A 15407-nucleotide genomic window follows, 5' to 3' on the forward strand; every position below is an offset into this window, starting at 1 on the left:
TAATTCCCTCCTTGCCCGGTCCATGAGTTTTGGTGTGTGGTCGTCTTCTGGCAGGTTTGCTGTTGTGCCATATTCTTTCCATTTGGTTATGATAGATTTGATGGTACTCCTATGGATCATCAAAGATTTGGATATTTTTTTTTTTACCTAACCCCGACTTGTACTTCTCAATAACACTGTTCCTTACTTGTTTGGCGGGTTCCTTGGTCTTCATGGCAGTGTTTGGTTATTGGTGTCACTTGCTTAGGTGTTGCAGCCTCTGGGGCCTTTCCAAAAGGTGTGTATATGTAATGACAGATCATGTGACACTTAGATTGCACACAGGTGGACATAATTTCACTAATTATGTGACTTCTGAAGGTAATTGGTTGAACCAGAGCTTTTTATGGGCTTCATAACAAAGGGGGTGAATACATACGCAGATGCCAATTATCAGTTTTTTATTTCTGAAAAATAGTTTTATGTATATGTTTTTCTAATTTTACTTCACCAACTTAGACTATTGTGTTCTGACCCATCACATATAATTCAGATTAGAAATACATTGAACTAAAGGCTGTAATGTAACAAAATAGGCAAAAAGCCAAGGGGGTGAATACTTTTGCAAGGCACTATATGTACCATGAATTACCACTTGAACATGACCTGAAAGGATAAGCAAGAGTTTAGCATTAATACTGGGAAGACTTCTAAATGGGGAACCCAGGCTGGCCTATTTAACCTTTAATCCTAATGAGAGATCAATCAAACAAGAATGGTATGAGGGCCCTTTAAGTAGTAATGACAGTAATGACCCAGTTGCAGGCATGATGGCCTTCGCTGGCAGTCGGAGCTCATTAACTGTATCCAATAAGGTGCAGTAACAAGGTAATGGTATTCCTTGGAATGGTTGATGCTATAGGTGTCTATGTACATTTTTTCAAATAGAAGTGCAGTAAAGTGTTTCCCCAGGGTGTCCCAACAGAGCAACAAAGGAGGGTTTGTAAAGGTGGGCAATTGCCCTCTCACCAATGACCAGGCTGTTAGGTACCTGGTAGTTGAGCCTGACTGGTAGGAGAAGACCTCTCTTACAGCGCTGGTTCAGGAGCCACTGGAGTGGAAACAATGGTCTCGTGAGCAGAGTGGGTAGGTGTGCCTGGTGAAGGTTCTTGCAGAGGCCGGCACAGGAGCTGGGTAGAAATCCTTCAGGGATGGCTGAGCTGCGGATGCTGGCAGGCAGAAGCGGATCAGCAGGCAGGCAGGTAGAAGGTGAAGCAGCAGCAGAACCTAGAGCTGGATGAGAAGGCTGGAATGCAGCGGTACAGGACACAGGTAAAGGCAGATTCAGACAGTCCGTTTAGCAGGAGATCAGGCAGGTATTTGGCAAATGGATAATCACAGAGTAGTCAGGCAAGCAGGAGTTCGTCAACGGGTCACAAGAAGATAGCAGAGTCAGGCAGGCCGGTTCGGATTGGAGATAGTAGGAGGGTCAGACGTAGCCGGGTCGATAACAGTACTAACAATCAGCAGGCAAATTCAGGAACACAGGTGCAGAGCTGCAGACGAACAGCACCACATGAGTGCAGCTGACATTCTTTTAAAGGGCCCTTGGCGCCAAACAGCGCTAGCGTGCACAGCGCGCGCTGGCGCCCACTAGTGGGGGAATTCAACTGTGTTGCCCTGGACAGTCCCCGCGTGCGCATGCGCGCACGCGTATTCGCCTGACGGGCACCGGCACGTCCCTGACATTGCCCCCTCCCAACGGGCAGCCTCCGGATGCCCAGGTAACTGTTCTTTTTAGGGTGGGCAGAAAAATAAGCATGGATTAAGCGTTTAGCATTGATATTGCTGTCAGGTTCCCATGAATTATTCTCTGGACCATACCCCTTCCATTTTATTAAAAATTGTACTTGCCCCAGTCTTTTTCTGCAATCGAGGATGGCCTCCACCTCATACTCCTCACTTCCATCCACCAGGACAGGTTCGGGGACCCTGGTACCCCTATCAGGAAAAGGATCAGGTTTGGTTAGTTGTGTGATGGGTGAGATGATGGCGGAAAACCCCTTGATGAATTTTCTGTAAAAGTTTGCGAACCCAATGAAGCGTTGCACGCCCTTCTTGTCCAGGGGAACTGGCCAGTCTAGCACGGCGGAAACCTTCTGAGGATCCATTTTGATACCAGTTGGGGAGATCACTAACCCCAAAAACTAGATGTCCTTCTGTTCAAATTCGCATTTCTCTGCTTTAGCGTATAGCCCGTGCAGACCAAGACGGCCCAAGACTCTGCGAACATGTTCCTGGTGTTGATTAAGTGACCCAGAGAACATTAAAATATCGTCCAGATAGACGATTACAAAGATGTCCAAGAAGTCTCTGAATACATCGTTGATAAGATGCTGAAATGTGGCAGGAGCATTACATAGGCCAAAGGGCATGACTAAATACTCATAATGCCCAAAACGAGTCCGGAAAGCCGTTTTCCATTCATCCCCGGCCCGGATGCGGACCAGATTGTAGGCTCCTCTTAAATCCAGTTTGGTAAAGATGACGGCAGATCTCAACTTCTGAAACAGTTCAGGTATCAAGGGCAACGGGTAGCGGTTCTTAACCGTGACTTTGTTTAGCTCCCGATAGTCCACACATGGACGAAGAGTCTGATCTTTTTTAGAGACAAAAAATATTCCGGCACCAGCTGGGGAAGTAGAAGGTCGAATGAATCCTTTTTCTAGATTCTCGTTGATGTATAACTTAAGTGCTTCTTGCTCTTTTTCAGATAACGGAAAGATGCGCCCAAAAGGAATCTTGGCTCCAGGAAGAAGCTCAATTGGACAGTCGTAAGGGCGATGGGGTGGCAGGGAGTCTGCCCCCTTCTCACTGAACACGTCCGCAAACTCCCGATAGGCCTCTGGTATGGTTTGAAGTAGATCCTGATCTATGTCCATACACAGTAAGGTGGCAGAAGATCTGGAGGGTTCATGTAAGCAATGTTCTTGACATTAGGATGACAAGAACTTGACTTTACCGGTGGTCCAATTGACGTGGGGGTTATGGGCCTGGAGCCAGGGCATTCCCAAAATGATCGGAAACAGCGGAGAGGAGATAACGTCCAAGGTTAGAATCTCTTTATGCTGAGACGAACTGATGACAGGCAGAGGAAGGGTTTCCTGAGAGACTTGTCCAGACTGTGGGACCCATCAGCCAAGAAAACTGAAAGTTTATGCGTCTTGTCTTTCAGGGGAAGATTTTGTTGAGTGGCAAAAACAGAGTCAATAAAGCAACTACATGCCCCGGAGTCAATAATGGCGTTGACTTGTATTGTCCTTCCCTGGAGCTGTAACGAGAGAGGGAGAGCAAGTTGAGTTGCATTAGCGGTCAAAGCAGACAAACTGGCCGGAGCAGAAGGGGAACACTTACGGGTCTTGGGCGGGCAGTTGTGCACATAATGGCCTGCTCCACCACAGTAAAGACAAAGGTTTAGCTGGCGTCGGCGTGCTCGTTCTTCTGGAGACAGAGTAGATCGGATTAGTCCTAGCTGCATGGGTTCAGGAACATCAGGTGTTGACTGAGTTTGAGCAGGTGGGAGGTGAGCAACGGGAAGCAGGAGCTGGAACTCTTGTGGTCATCTGCACTGGGTGTGCTTGCTGGGAAAAATGTTCAGACCGACGTTCACGGAGGCGTCGATCAATCTGAATTGTTAGGGTGATAAGTTCCTCAAGGTTATCAGGCATACCAACCTGAGCAAGCTCATCCTTCAGGCCCTCGGACAAACCCATGCGGAATTGGTGGCGTAAGGCTGCGTTGTTCCATTGAGTGTCCGCGCTCCAGCGTCTGAAGTCCGTGACATAGTACTCGGCCGGTCTGCGGCCTTGCTGGAGCGTGAACAGAGCTGTGGCAGTCCGCTGAGGATCTTCGTACAACTGGGCCATAGCCTCGAAGAAGGAAGGTAAAGACTGGATCTGTACAGAGTCTGTTTCAAGTAAACGATGAGCCCAAGTCTGGGGTTCACCTTGTAAGAGGGATATAACAAACCCCACTTTAGTAGCTTCTAGAGAAAAGGTTTGTGGCTGCAGGGCAAAGTAAAGCTGACAAGCGCTGCGGAAGGCCCGGAACTTGGTTCGGTCCCCAGAAAACCTTTCAGGGATGGGGACCCTTGGTTCAGGTGGAAGCATTACCACAGAGGGAGATGAGACAGTCTGTGTTGGGGCAGCCGCTGAGGCAGAGGCCACGCTTCCAAGACCAGTAAGGTTCAGGACTTGTCCCTCCAGTCTGGTGTAGCTATCCTGCAAAGTCTTCACGGCCTGGGTGAGCGCCGCTAGGTGCGTGCAGATCTCCTTAATGGGGGAGGTCTCTCCTGCAGGCTCAGTCATGGCTGTTCGTACTGTTAGGTACCTGGTAGTTGAGCCCGACTGGTAGGAGAAGACCTCTCTTACAGCGCTGGTTCAGGAGCCACTGGAGTGGAAACAGTGGTCTCGTGAGCAGAGTGGGTAGGAGTGCCTGGTGAAGGTTCTTGCAGAGGCCGGCACAGGAGCTGGGTAGAAATCCTTTAGGGATGGCTGAGCTGCGGATGCTGGCAGGCAGAAGCGGATCAGCAGGCAGGCAGGTAGAAGGTGTAGCAGCAGCAGAACCTAGAGCTGGATGAGAAGGCTGGAATGCAGCGGTACAGGACACAGGCAAAGGCAAAGTCAGACAGTCCGTTTAGCAGGAGATCAGGCAGGTATTTGGCAAATGGATAATCACAGAGTAGTCAGGCAAGCAGGAGTTCGGCAACGGGTCACAAGAAGATAGCAGAGTCAGGCAGGCCGGGTCAGATTGGAGATAGTAGGAGGGTCAGACGTAGCCGGGTCGATAACAGTACTAACAATCAGCAGGCAGATTCAGGAACACAGGTGCAGAGCTGCAGACGAACAGCACCACATGAGTGCAGCTGACATTCTTTTAAAGGGCCCCTGGTGCTAAACAGCGTTAGCGCGCACGGGCGCGCGCCGGCGCCCACTAGTGGGGGAATTCAACTGTGTTGCCCTGGACAGTCCCCGCGTGCGCATGCGCGCACGCATATTCGCCTGACGGGCACCGGCACGTCCCTGACACAGGCTGATACAATGCCTTCTGGACAGCGGCTCCCGGAGAGGCGTCCTTGCAGTGGATTACTTGTGTATTGGAAATTTGTAAGTTCTGTAATAATTGTATTTTATTTTGTATGTATTGCACACTGCCCTCACTGTGCACACGGCACTAATAATGTTTTCAGTACATGTTTACATTCTTTCGAGTCCTGATTAGAATTAGCCTGCCTATGTAACGCCCCTTGTTACCATAAATGTACAATTGTAATATTAATGTGATACCTACGTAATCATGTGTATAAAAACCTTCAATTGCGTCATAATAAAGGAGAACAGTTATTTGGAAAGATGCTGAGAGTATCTTTGGTGCCTGTTCCCTACTGCAGTAGTTATTATTAATTTGGAACCACTAATCAATATGAGGATAGGAGTTGCCTATCATCAATTTAACCAAGTCACGTGGCGAGCCAGCCAGGAGGGGTTTCCAGGTGACCCTGAGTATCCAAAACGAGGAGCTTGAGACGATCCGGGAATTTCTGATAATCAGCCTGCTGAGGTAAGCCTTTTGCTTACATTTGAGTTATCAGACTTCCTTGATCGGTAAGGAATTTTCGAGACAAAGGGTACCTATTTTACTCCCCTTAATCCAACTGTATTGATTGGTGGTTATATGTTATGTTGTCACTGTCTACTGTCCATCGGAGTGTTATAGATAAGAAAGGGAAGAATAGTGCTGTTCACAGGTATATGTAGTACATCTGCTAGATAAAGTAGTTTAGAGGCAAGAGGGTATAGGCACACATAGAGAAGACTAGCCAGTCATTTGGGGCATTGAATTAAGTAAGGGAATGAAGGGTAAGAGACCCTCAAAAATGCCCAGCGCAAGAGGAGCACTATATATGAACCGAAGGTGCAGTTTTGCCTATACTGAGCCCCTAGATAATTGGTTAAAGTGGACATGGATCCACAATGGGTAACTGGGTTACCACCAAGATCCACAGGAACTAAGAATCATGCAGAGTAAACAGCTAGAGAAACAGCTATCTATGTGAGCAGGATGGATCAAGGGTGACAATTAACACTAGACAGAAAGGGACATTTTCATGTTAAGTTGTGGGATGAATTTGGGGCCAGGCACTACAACTAGTAAAGTCAAGAAGCAGGGAAATATTAAAGAGTTAAAAGAAAGTGAGAGAATGATATGCATGTGTTGTGTACAAATGGGAAAAAGTAAGTGATTTAAGAGAGATATATTGGTGTATGTGTGTGAATGCTGGGACCTTTAGTTCTATTGCTTGTGTGTGTCATGTATGCAGATGTGACCCCCTCCTTTGTGTTCTCATGAAAGAATGTGGCTGGGATGAGAGATCAGTGATAAACTGGAAGGACACCATGCCAATTCCAGTTTTTTAGACAAAACATTTATAACAAAATGTGCCGGGTTAACAAATCTAATGGTAAACAATGTGATCACAATTATTTTTTGAATCTGTTTTCCAGACATGGTAAAATGAAGGTTACATTTGTATTACACAAATTGAATATCCTTTGATAGTGGATTTCATTTAAAAAGGGAAATTAAGTAAAATTAAGTAATAATGAGTATTAATTTCTAATATGAGTTTAACAATTTTATTAATAATATAGATATATTGAAACTGGTTTGGACAACCTCTGGTTGGAAATGAAATCCAGGTTAATGGGGAAATTTGTAATGAATGGGATTAGTTTAGATTAAGATGAGGTTGTTATTTGGAATACAGCTGCCATAATATTTAACAAACCCAAGATGGATGGGTTACATAAGAAGTTTTCCTACAAAAATGAAAAAAAATTTTAAGGTTTTTGATAATAACTTGATGTGCGGTCCATGATGTGAGAGTTATAATAAATACAATATAAATATAACAGACCCATCACATCAAGTCCACACACCCTGTTATGATAGATGCCACCTGCAGCCAATTGTTTTTAAGAGCCCTTTCACACCGGGCCGCCCATAGCGTCGGCGGTAAAACGCAGATATTGTTAGTGGCGTTTTACCGTCGGATTAGCGGCGCATTTCGGCCGCTAGCGGGGCACTTTTACCCCCCGCTAGCGGCCGAGAAAAGGTTGAAACCGTCCGCAATGCGCCGCAATAGCAGCGTTTTGCCGGCGGTATCCCAGCGCTGCCCCATTGATTTCAATGGGGAGCAGCGGTAAACACACCGCTCCTTCACCGCTCCAAAGAAGCTGCTGGCAGGACTTTTCTTGAAGTCCTGCCAGCGCAGAGCTCCGGTGTGAAAGCCCGAGGGCTTTCACACTGGAGACAATGCTGCAGCTGTTTGAGGGCGGATTGCAGGTGCTATTTTTAACGCTATAGCGCCTGCAAAACGCCCTCGGTGTGAAAGGGGTCTTAGTTTTTGATGCTTTCTGGTCCATCATACAGATTGTTGGTCCTTTTTGTTTTATTTATTTTTATTTTTGAAATCCAAAGCAGAATGTGTGGATTGTGAAATGATGTGCCCCTTTTTCCTTGTATGTGCAGTGGTATAAGCAGAAGAATATTTTGGATTTATGGACATCTCTGCATGACCACAGGGTATTGTTATCGTTTATTATAATATTGCCAGGAAAAAGTTGTCTTTTTGAAACATGAAACTGGAGTTCTTACACAAACAGCATGATAGAAAACAAGCCATTGTAATATATTTATGGAAGCTGGACCCAGTAATGAAGGGTTCACCCCGATATATCAGAGCTGTAGCTTTTATGCAAAGGTACTATTAGACAAAGTTAGATATTGTTTTGGTCAAACATTTAATTTTTAATGGTCCGACATTCTGCGCAGCAAATATACAGCTAACTAAATTTTTGTCTAATGAAAGGTTTAAAATATGAGTTTGTTTATGTACAAATCTAACAATGAAAAATGCATACATTTGAATCCAGCCACCTTACTTGCGACAATCGTCAGATGCAGAGCATGAAGCGCAGGTTTGTTAGACTGCCGAGGTGGTGCTGGATAGATGTCTGTCGAACAGCAAGCAGTGCTAGGCCCTGCTTGGCTGGGTTGGGATGTTGAACACTGCGTGGTAGGCCGTGACCCCACTCTCCCTGTACGGAGAGGTCCGTCACACACAAGGCCCAGGAGGAAGAGAGCGTGGGGTGAGTCTCTGGCCTCTTTAATAGCTCTTCCCAGCAATCTCGCGGATGGTAGCAAAGATCCATGGGATATGTAGTCCAGTTGTATATGCATGCAAGGCAAATGCCATTCCAAGGAACTACCAATCCCACAATCCCTTTGATTTGCCTCTCAAATATGATGTCAGTTAGTGGTGCAATACGATACATGGAGATGATCAGGAATCGCCGTACGGTGCAATTGTAGTCCACAATGCTACACCCTCCCCCCACTTGAAAGTCTTTAGTCCCTGAAGACACAGGACCTGTGGAATCACCTTACTGTATCATAAGAAAGTAAATGGTTAATCATATGACAAACCAGAAGTTGTAACAGCCAACTGATCCAAAGAAGGATCTTCTAACAGTAAATGATATACATTGTCAGGCAAAGTCATGTTAATTTTGTGACAGGCCAATAACAAGTTAGTGGCCCTCCCAGTAGTGTCAGGAGACAGATCAATGTCATCCTTTACTAAAGGTTTAATAAAGGAGGCAAGTGCTTGACTAGAGCGTTGAGCGGTAGGGATAAGTTCTTCAGAATTCTCTCCAAAGGTATCATACGTCAGTCTTTTTGGAGGGCATATTTTCTGTCTTGACCTGGAGTAGATACTTTTCAGCGGCTGGGGACCTCGATCTGTTCCACAGAAACTACATCTAAATACAGGCTAAGGTTTTGAATCAGGCTCTGGTTCAGGTTCTGGTCCAAGCTCTGGTTCAGGTGCTGGTTCAAGAACAATCTCTCACTCTCCCTCTCTCTGCTTCATTAGTAGGAGGAGTGGGGGTCTCCAACACATCAGATGCTTCATTAGATTCCATCGTCTCCTCGTCTTCTCTTAGTGAGTGAAGATCTAGTGTTTCAATCTCCGGCAAGGGAAGAAGTGTCTTCCTCCTAAAGGCCAATCTTCCCTTCAGGCTGTAACTGGTACACAGGGAGCCCAGGTAATCGTTTACAGACAATGTAGGGTTGAGAGTGCCATCGATCAGCCAGCTTATGTTTCCGAGGCACCCCTAGATTGTGCAACAACACTTTATCTCCAGGTTGTAGATCCTGAACCCTCACTCCACTTTAACCCTTTTCCCCTGACCTGGGCAGCTAACTACATACATGGTAGGCTACCTGCCTACAAACATAAGTGTGAAAAGGCTTAATCTCTATTTATTCATGTTGCTGTTAATACAATGTGAACACACCCATCATTCGTCGTCACATGCTGGATATGCTCATTACTTCCTTCAGAGTGCCCCAGACATGCCAAGCAATGCCCCTGAATGCAATTTTTTTTTTTAATCAATAATGTTTATTTAATTTTGAATATACAAAAGAGTGAACAGTATTTGGCATACTACAACAGGTATCATATACTGTGATAAAAAAAAAAAATTGTAACAACTATCAAGGTAGTACATTAACTTACAGTTATATCACATTTGTTTGGTTCGTAGGAATTGTACCTTGTGCAGGAGGCACTGTCTTCCTCCACCCGTCACCCCCATGAGAGCTTGCTGTGACTTGGCGGAGGTGCAGTCCCTACAAGTCAATACTTATTTATCTACCAGTATTTTATTCATGTTATCAACTAAACCCACAAACCAAACCAAAGATAAGGAAATACCAGTGTCTTTGCCGGTGTTCTGACATATAGTGTCCTCCTATCAGATAGTGTCCGCCCCGTACTGCGCAGGCGCAGCGCCTGTGCTGTACGGAGCAGCAGGAGATGCCGAAAATGTCCGAAGTTGATCAGCTGACCATCAGCTGTACACGGCGCTCGGGCACCTGTTAGCGATGGCTATGTAAGAGGGCCCCTTGCGGGCTCGCTTCGCTCGCCACGCTTCGGGCACGGCCTCGCTGCGCTCGGCAACTATTTATTCTAACTCTTTGTCCACTTGGATAGTAGGGAATGATCCTGGACATAGGGTAAGAATAAATGCGCAGGCGCCGTGTACAGCTGACGATCAGCTGTTGAACTTCGGAGACTTTCGGCGTCTCGTTTGTCCTCCGTACTGCGCCTGCGCAGTACAGGGCGGACACTTCTGGATAGGGGACTGTATTCGACAAGACACCGGTATAAAGGATTTTGTATCTATTTAAAACTCTACTGGTGAATTATAAAAGTATTGTATCTTATGTACTTCCCAATTTACATTGTTAGAAAGAGACCTGAGAAGAGAAAGAGAAAAAGGGAGAGAAAAGAAAAAGAGGGGGGATGTGGGAGATAGAGAGGGGTAAGGGGTAGGGAGGTGGTGTGGATGCGCTCCTGTCACGTAGCATATGCTTCAATTACCAGGTATCCTACGTATTGGCAAGGTACCTGATCCAGGGATCCCATATTTTATTGAATCCAGTGATCTTATCCTTCAAAATTGCCGAAAGGCGTTCTTTTACCATTATCCATGAAAGTTTAGCTTTTAGTAGGTAAAAAGGAACCGTATGGGACCTCCAAGACTTGGCTATCGAAATTCTAGCCGCCACAAATATGAATGTGATGAGTCTACGCATTGGCTTTGATGCCCCCTCCACTGGGCGTCCCAACAGCGCGTGCAGAGGTGATTTAATTAGATTCACTTGCGTGAGGGAATATATGAGACTATACGTACGTATCCAAAATCTCCTCACTTTGGCTGAATGCACATTTTATTAAGGTCTGACATCAAAAGTAAGTTAGTAATTTACATATGTTCAGCAACTGGCTGCACAGATCAGCTGTTTAGTTCCACTATACTTTATAAAGAAGGAAGCTTTATATGATAATCTCTTGTTTATGGCCCATTCACAATTGTGTAATATTCTGCAGTGTCCAACTTGTCTTTATTTCCGTGTGTTTTACTGCAAGTAAATGCAGGGAGAACCCATAAACAAGCCATTCAATTGTAGGCCGGTCAGATCACTATGCACTTTGGCACCATAAAGTAAACAAGGAGTTCCTGCTCCCTACCTTGTATCACCTAATAAAGGACACTAGATGAATGAATGACAGTGCTTGTGTTAGGGCTTGTTCCTACATGCATGCAAACAAGGGGCTCAAATGCCTGTAAAAGCAGCGTTTTTGAGCTAAAGTGTGAATTCATTTTTTTACAAAATATACTCACAGGCCACTTTATTGTGGTACACCTGTTCAATTGCTTGGTAACACAAATCAGCCAATCACATGGCAGCAACTCAATGCATTTAGGCATCTAGACTTGGTGAAGACGACTTGCTGAAGTTCAAACCAAGCATCAGAATGGGGAAGAAAAGGGATTGAAGTGACTTTGAATTAAGCATGGTTGTCAGTGCCAGATGGGCTGGTCTGAGTATTTCAAAAACTGCTGATCTACTGGGTTTTTCACGCACAACCAAACTTGGTTACAACCAAGGTATGCAGAATGCCATCTCTGAGGGCACAACACATCAAACCTTGAAGCAGATGGGCTACAGCAGCAGAAGACCTCACCAGGTGCCACTCCTGTCAGCTAAGAACAGGAAACTGAGGCTACAATTCGCACAGGCTCATCAAAATGGGACAATAGAAGATTGGAAAAACATTGCCTGGTCTGATGAGTCTCAATTTCAGCTGCGACATTCAGATGGCAGGGTCAGAATTTGGCATAAACAACATGAAAGCATGGATCCATTCTGCCTTGTAGTAACGGTTCAGGCTGGTGGTGTAATGGTGTGGGGGATATTTTCTTGGCACACTTTGGGCCCCTTAGTACCAATTGAGCATTGTTTTTTTTTAACAGAAAAGTTTAACTGAGCATTGTTTAAATGCCATGGCCTACCTGAGTGTTGTTACTGACCATGTCCAACCTTTATGACTACAGTGTACCCATCTTCTGATGGCTAGTTCCAGCAGGATAATGCAACATGTCATAAAGCTCAGATTATCTCAAAATGGTTTCTTAAACATGACAATGAGTTCACTGTACTCCAATGGTCTCCATAGTCACCAGATCTCAATCCAATAGAGCACCTTTGGAATGTGCTGGATCACTGTGAAGATTTGACAGTCAGTCAGATTAAAAGCAATGGCCCATTACAGGCAAGAACTCAAGGCCCCTTAGTTGTGTAGCACAAACCACTGTGTCCAGCTTGCATCACTCCTATGGCTACTGATCCCAGCACCACCTCTTTAGGCACTGCCAACCCACCTGGCTGCAGCTGCCCCTTTCACTAGCCCTCCAGGCTAACTTCTCCCCACAGTCCTCCAGACTGACACGCTCTTCACAGTCCTCCAGACTGACACTCACCAGCCCACCCGGCTGACTCTCAGGAGATCTCCCAGTAGTGCTGACCTGCTCCTGCTGTCCTCTCTCTTTGCTCCCGTACCTCCGGAAGGGACTTCCTCCGTGTGTTTTGGCAGAATTCTTCCAGGACCTGAGCCCCGGCCTAAGGTCACCCTCTCCAGCTAGGGGGTACCCCTGAGGGCCACCAACAGCCTCCTCAGCACTCCATCTTCCACCCAGCTTCCCCTTCTGGCATGACTTATGCCTTTTATGAGGTGACCTGCCCCCTGCCAGCCCTTTACTGGGGATTGGCCTATATTCCAAGCAGCTCCTCCTAAACTCCACCCACTACTGTATATCTAGAACACTCTCCAATGTCCCAGAGAACAGGGGGAGGCACCAGAGAGGCTGCTAGTGTGAGTCATCCAGCCCTGAGTCACTGAAACCCTGACCCAGATTCACAGCTCAGAGCCAATACATGTACCTACTCTAACATCTAACACACAGACCAGAGAGTCCTACAAAGTAATAAATAAAGTTTTTAATAATCAGAATTGCATGAAAAGATTATTTGAAGTGCAATATACTTAACAATAGTACTGATCTATCTACTTTTCTTATGGCCGGATTTTCTGTGCCGACTGATCAGATGGAATTGATTGATTATGCATGAAATTGATGGATGACACTATCATGTGTCTTTTCAATAATACATCATTTGATCATATTATAGATGGCCAAGTTTTAGGGATTTTACATTTGATTTTGGATAGGTGGGGGGTGATGTATACATTATGTACAGTGAGATCAGAGTGCTGCACACTTACAGGCTGCAGCTGGATGTCATTGTGACCCCGCCCCTTTTATGTAAGTAGATATAAAATGGAAGGAGCCCATTATACACGAGTTTTGTTGATCATCGATCGTTCTCTCCCTCCAGAGCTCTGCATTGAGGTGACTGAGTGTCCTGTATCCTCCCGATCTGATCCGGTGAATGGAGCTGAGTACAGGCGATCCTCTGTAATGGAGATCCCCCCTGCCCAGTACGAGTCCATCTCACCCCGCACCCCTGTACATACAAGCCGGCTAGAGGGGCGGGCTCCCGGGTATTGATAATGAGAGGGGCGGGCTCCCGGGTATCGATAATGAGAGGGGCGGGCCGATGACGTCAGACAAATGTCATCGCAGAGAGGATGCCTCCTCCAATACTGTACAATGCCGGCTGGGGGGGAGGAGAAGTTCCGGCGGGGGGAGTAGGAGCTCGGAGCTTTATCAGTGACCCCCCTGACGCTGGAAGCATGACTGCAGAATGGCAGGTGTCACCAGATGAGAGGGACAGCACCGGAGGAGACCAGTACCGGGTAAGAGGATTCTCCTTTATTGTCATATCTACAGGGGATGCTGAGGTTCAGTCTGCAGGTAACGATCATTATACAGACTGATATAGTCTGCCTGGTCTCCTGGAGATATATGGTGACAACACTGAGACTGCACGCTGATTGGTGCTCCCCCATCACTTACCTCCTTCTATAGGCAGTCCCGGGGCAAGCATGAGAACCCATATATGTGTTGTCACTGCATACAAGGAGGGGGGGTTCTCCGAATAGCAGCATGGCAACCATGCTGCTGCCAACCATTTATTTTCAAAGCTCAACTGAACAAGCAGAAAACAGAAGCTGATTGGATGGCATGCACAACTGCTCCAAATTCTGTCTGCTCTGAATACTGTCTGCTCCAGTTCTGTTAGATCTATCTATCTATCTATCTATCTATCTATCTATCTATCTATCTATCTATCTATCACACACAGTTGTGCTCATAAGTTCAGAGAATATGAATGATAACACAAAAACATTTCTTTCACTCATGGTTAGTGTTTGGCTGACCCATTAATTATCAATCAGCTGTGTTTACTCTTTTTAAATCATAATCACAACAGAAACTACCCAAATGGCCCTGACCAAAAGTTTACATACCCTGGTGATTTTGGCCTGATAACATGCACACAAGTTGACACAAAGGGCTTTGAATGGCTATTAAAGGTAACCATCCTCACCTGTGGTCTGTTTGCTTGTAATTAGTGTGTGTGTATAAAAGGTCAATGAGTTTCTGGACTCTTGACAGACCCTTACATCTTTCATCCAGTGCTGCACTGACCTTTCTGGATTCTGAGTCATGGGGAAAGCAAAAGAATTGTCAAAGGATCATAAAGGTAGTTGAACTGTATAAAACAGGAAAGGGATATAAAAAAAATATCCAAGGAATTAAGAACGCCAATCAGCAGTGTTAAAACTCTAATCAAGAAGTGGAAAATGAGGGGTGTTGTTGAAACCAAACCACGGTCAGGTAGACCAACTAAATTTCAGCCACAACTGCCAGGAAAATTGTTTGGGATGCAAAGAAAAACCCACAAATAACTTCAGGTGAAATACAGGACTCTCTGAAAACATGTGGTGTGGCTGTTTTCAAGATGCACAATAAGGAGGCACTTGAAGAAAGATGGGCTGCATGGTCGAGTCACCAGAAAAAGCATTACTACACAAGTGCCACAAATTATCCCGCTTACAATTCGCCAAAGAGCACAGAGACAAGACTCAAACCTTCTGGCACAAAGTCCTTTGGAGTGATAAGACCAAAACTGAGATTTTTGGCCACAACCATAAACGCTACATTTGGAGAGGAGTCAACAAGGCCAATGATGAAAGGTACACCATTCCTACTGTGAAACATGGTGGTGGATCCCTGATGTTTTGTGGTTGTGTGAGCTACAAAGGCACAGGAAATTTGATAAAACAATACTGGAGGAACATTTGCATTCATTAGCCAGGAAGCAGCGCATGGGATGTACTTGGGCATTCCAGTATGACAATGATCCAAAACACAAGGCCAAGTCGACCTGTTATTGGCTACGGCAGAATAAAGTGAAGGTTCTGGAGTGGCCATGTCAGTCTCCTGACCTCAATATCATTGAGCCACTCTGGGGAGATCTCAAACGTG

At 45.7% G+C, this 15407-nt stretch overlaps 1 protein-coding gene across 2 annotated transcripts in view; it reads left to right on the forward strand.

Moving 5' to 3' along the window:
• The first annotated feature begins 13566 nt into the window (after positions 1 to 13566).
• The window catches only part of LOC141131876 (pendrin-like), a 148406-nt gene continuing 146565 nt past the window's right edge, over positions 13567 to 15407 (forward strand). For both annotated transcript variants that reach the window (XM_073619663.1, XM_073619664.1), the window contains exon 1: positions 13567 to 13771. In XM_073619663.1, the coding sequence (XP_073475764.1) occupies positions 13604 to 13771 (168 nt within the window). In that variant the 5' untranslated portion in view covers positions 13567 to 13603. The remainder of the gene's footprint in view (positions 13772 to 15407) is intronic.

Source organism: Aquarana catesbeiana, linkage group LG03 (genome assembly GCF_042186555.1).
Source record: "Aquarana catesbeiana isolate 2022-GZ linkage group LG03, ASM4218655v1, whole genome shotgun sequence".
NCBI lineage: Eukaryota > Metazoa > Chordata > Amphibia > Anura > Ranidae > Aquarana > Aquarana catesbeiana.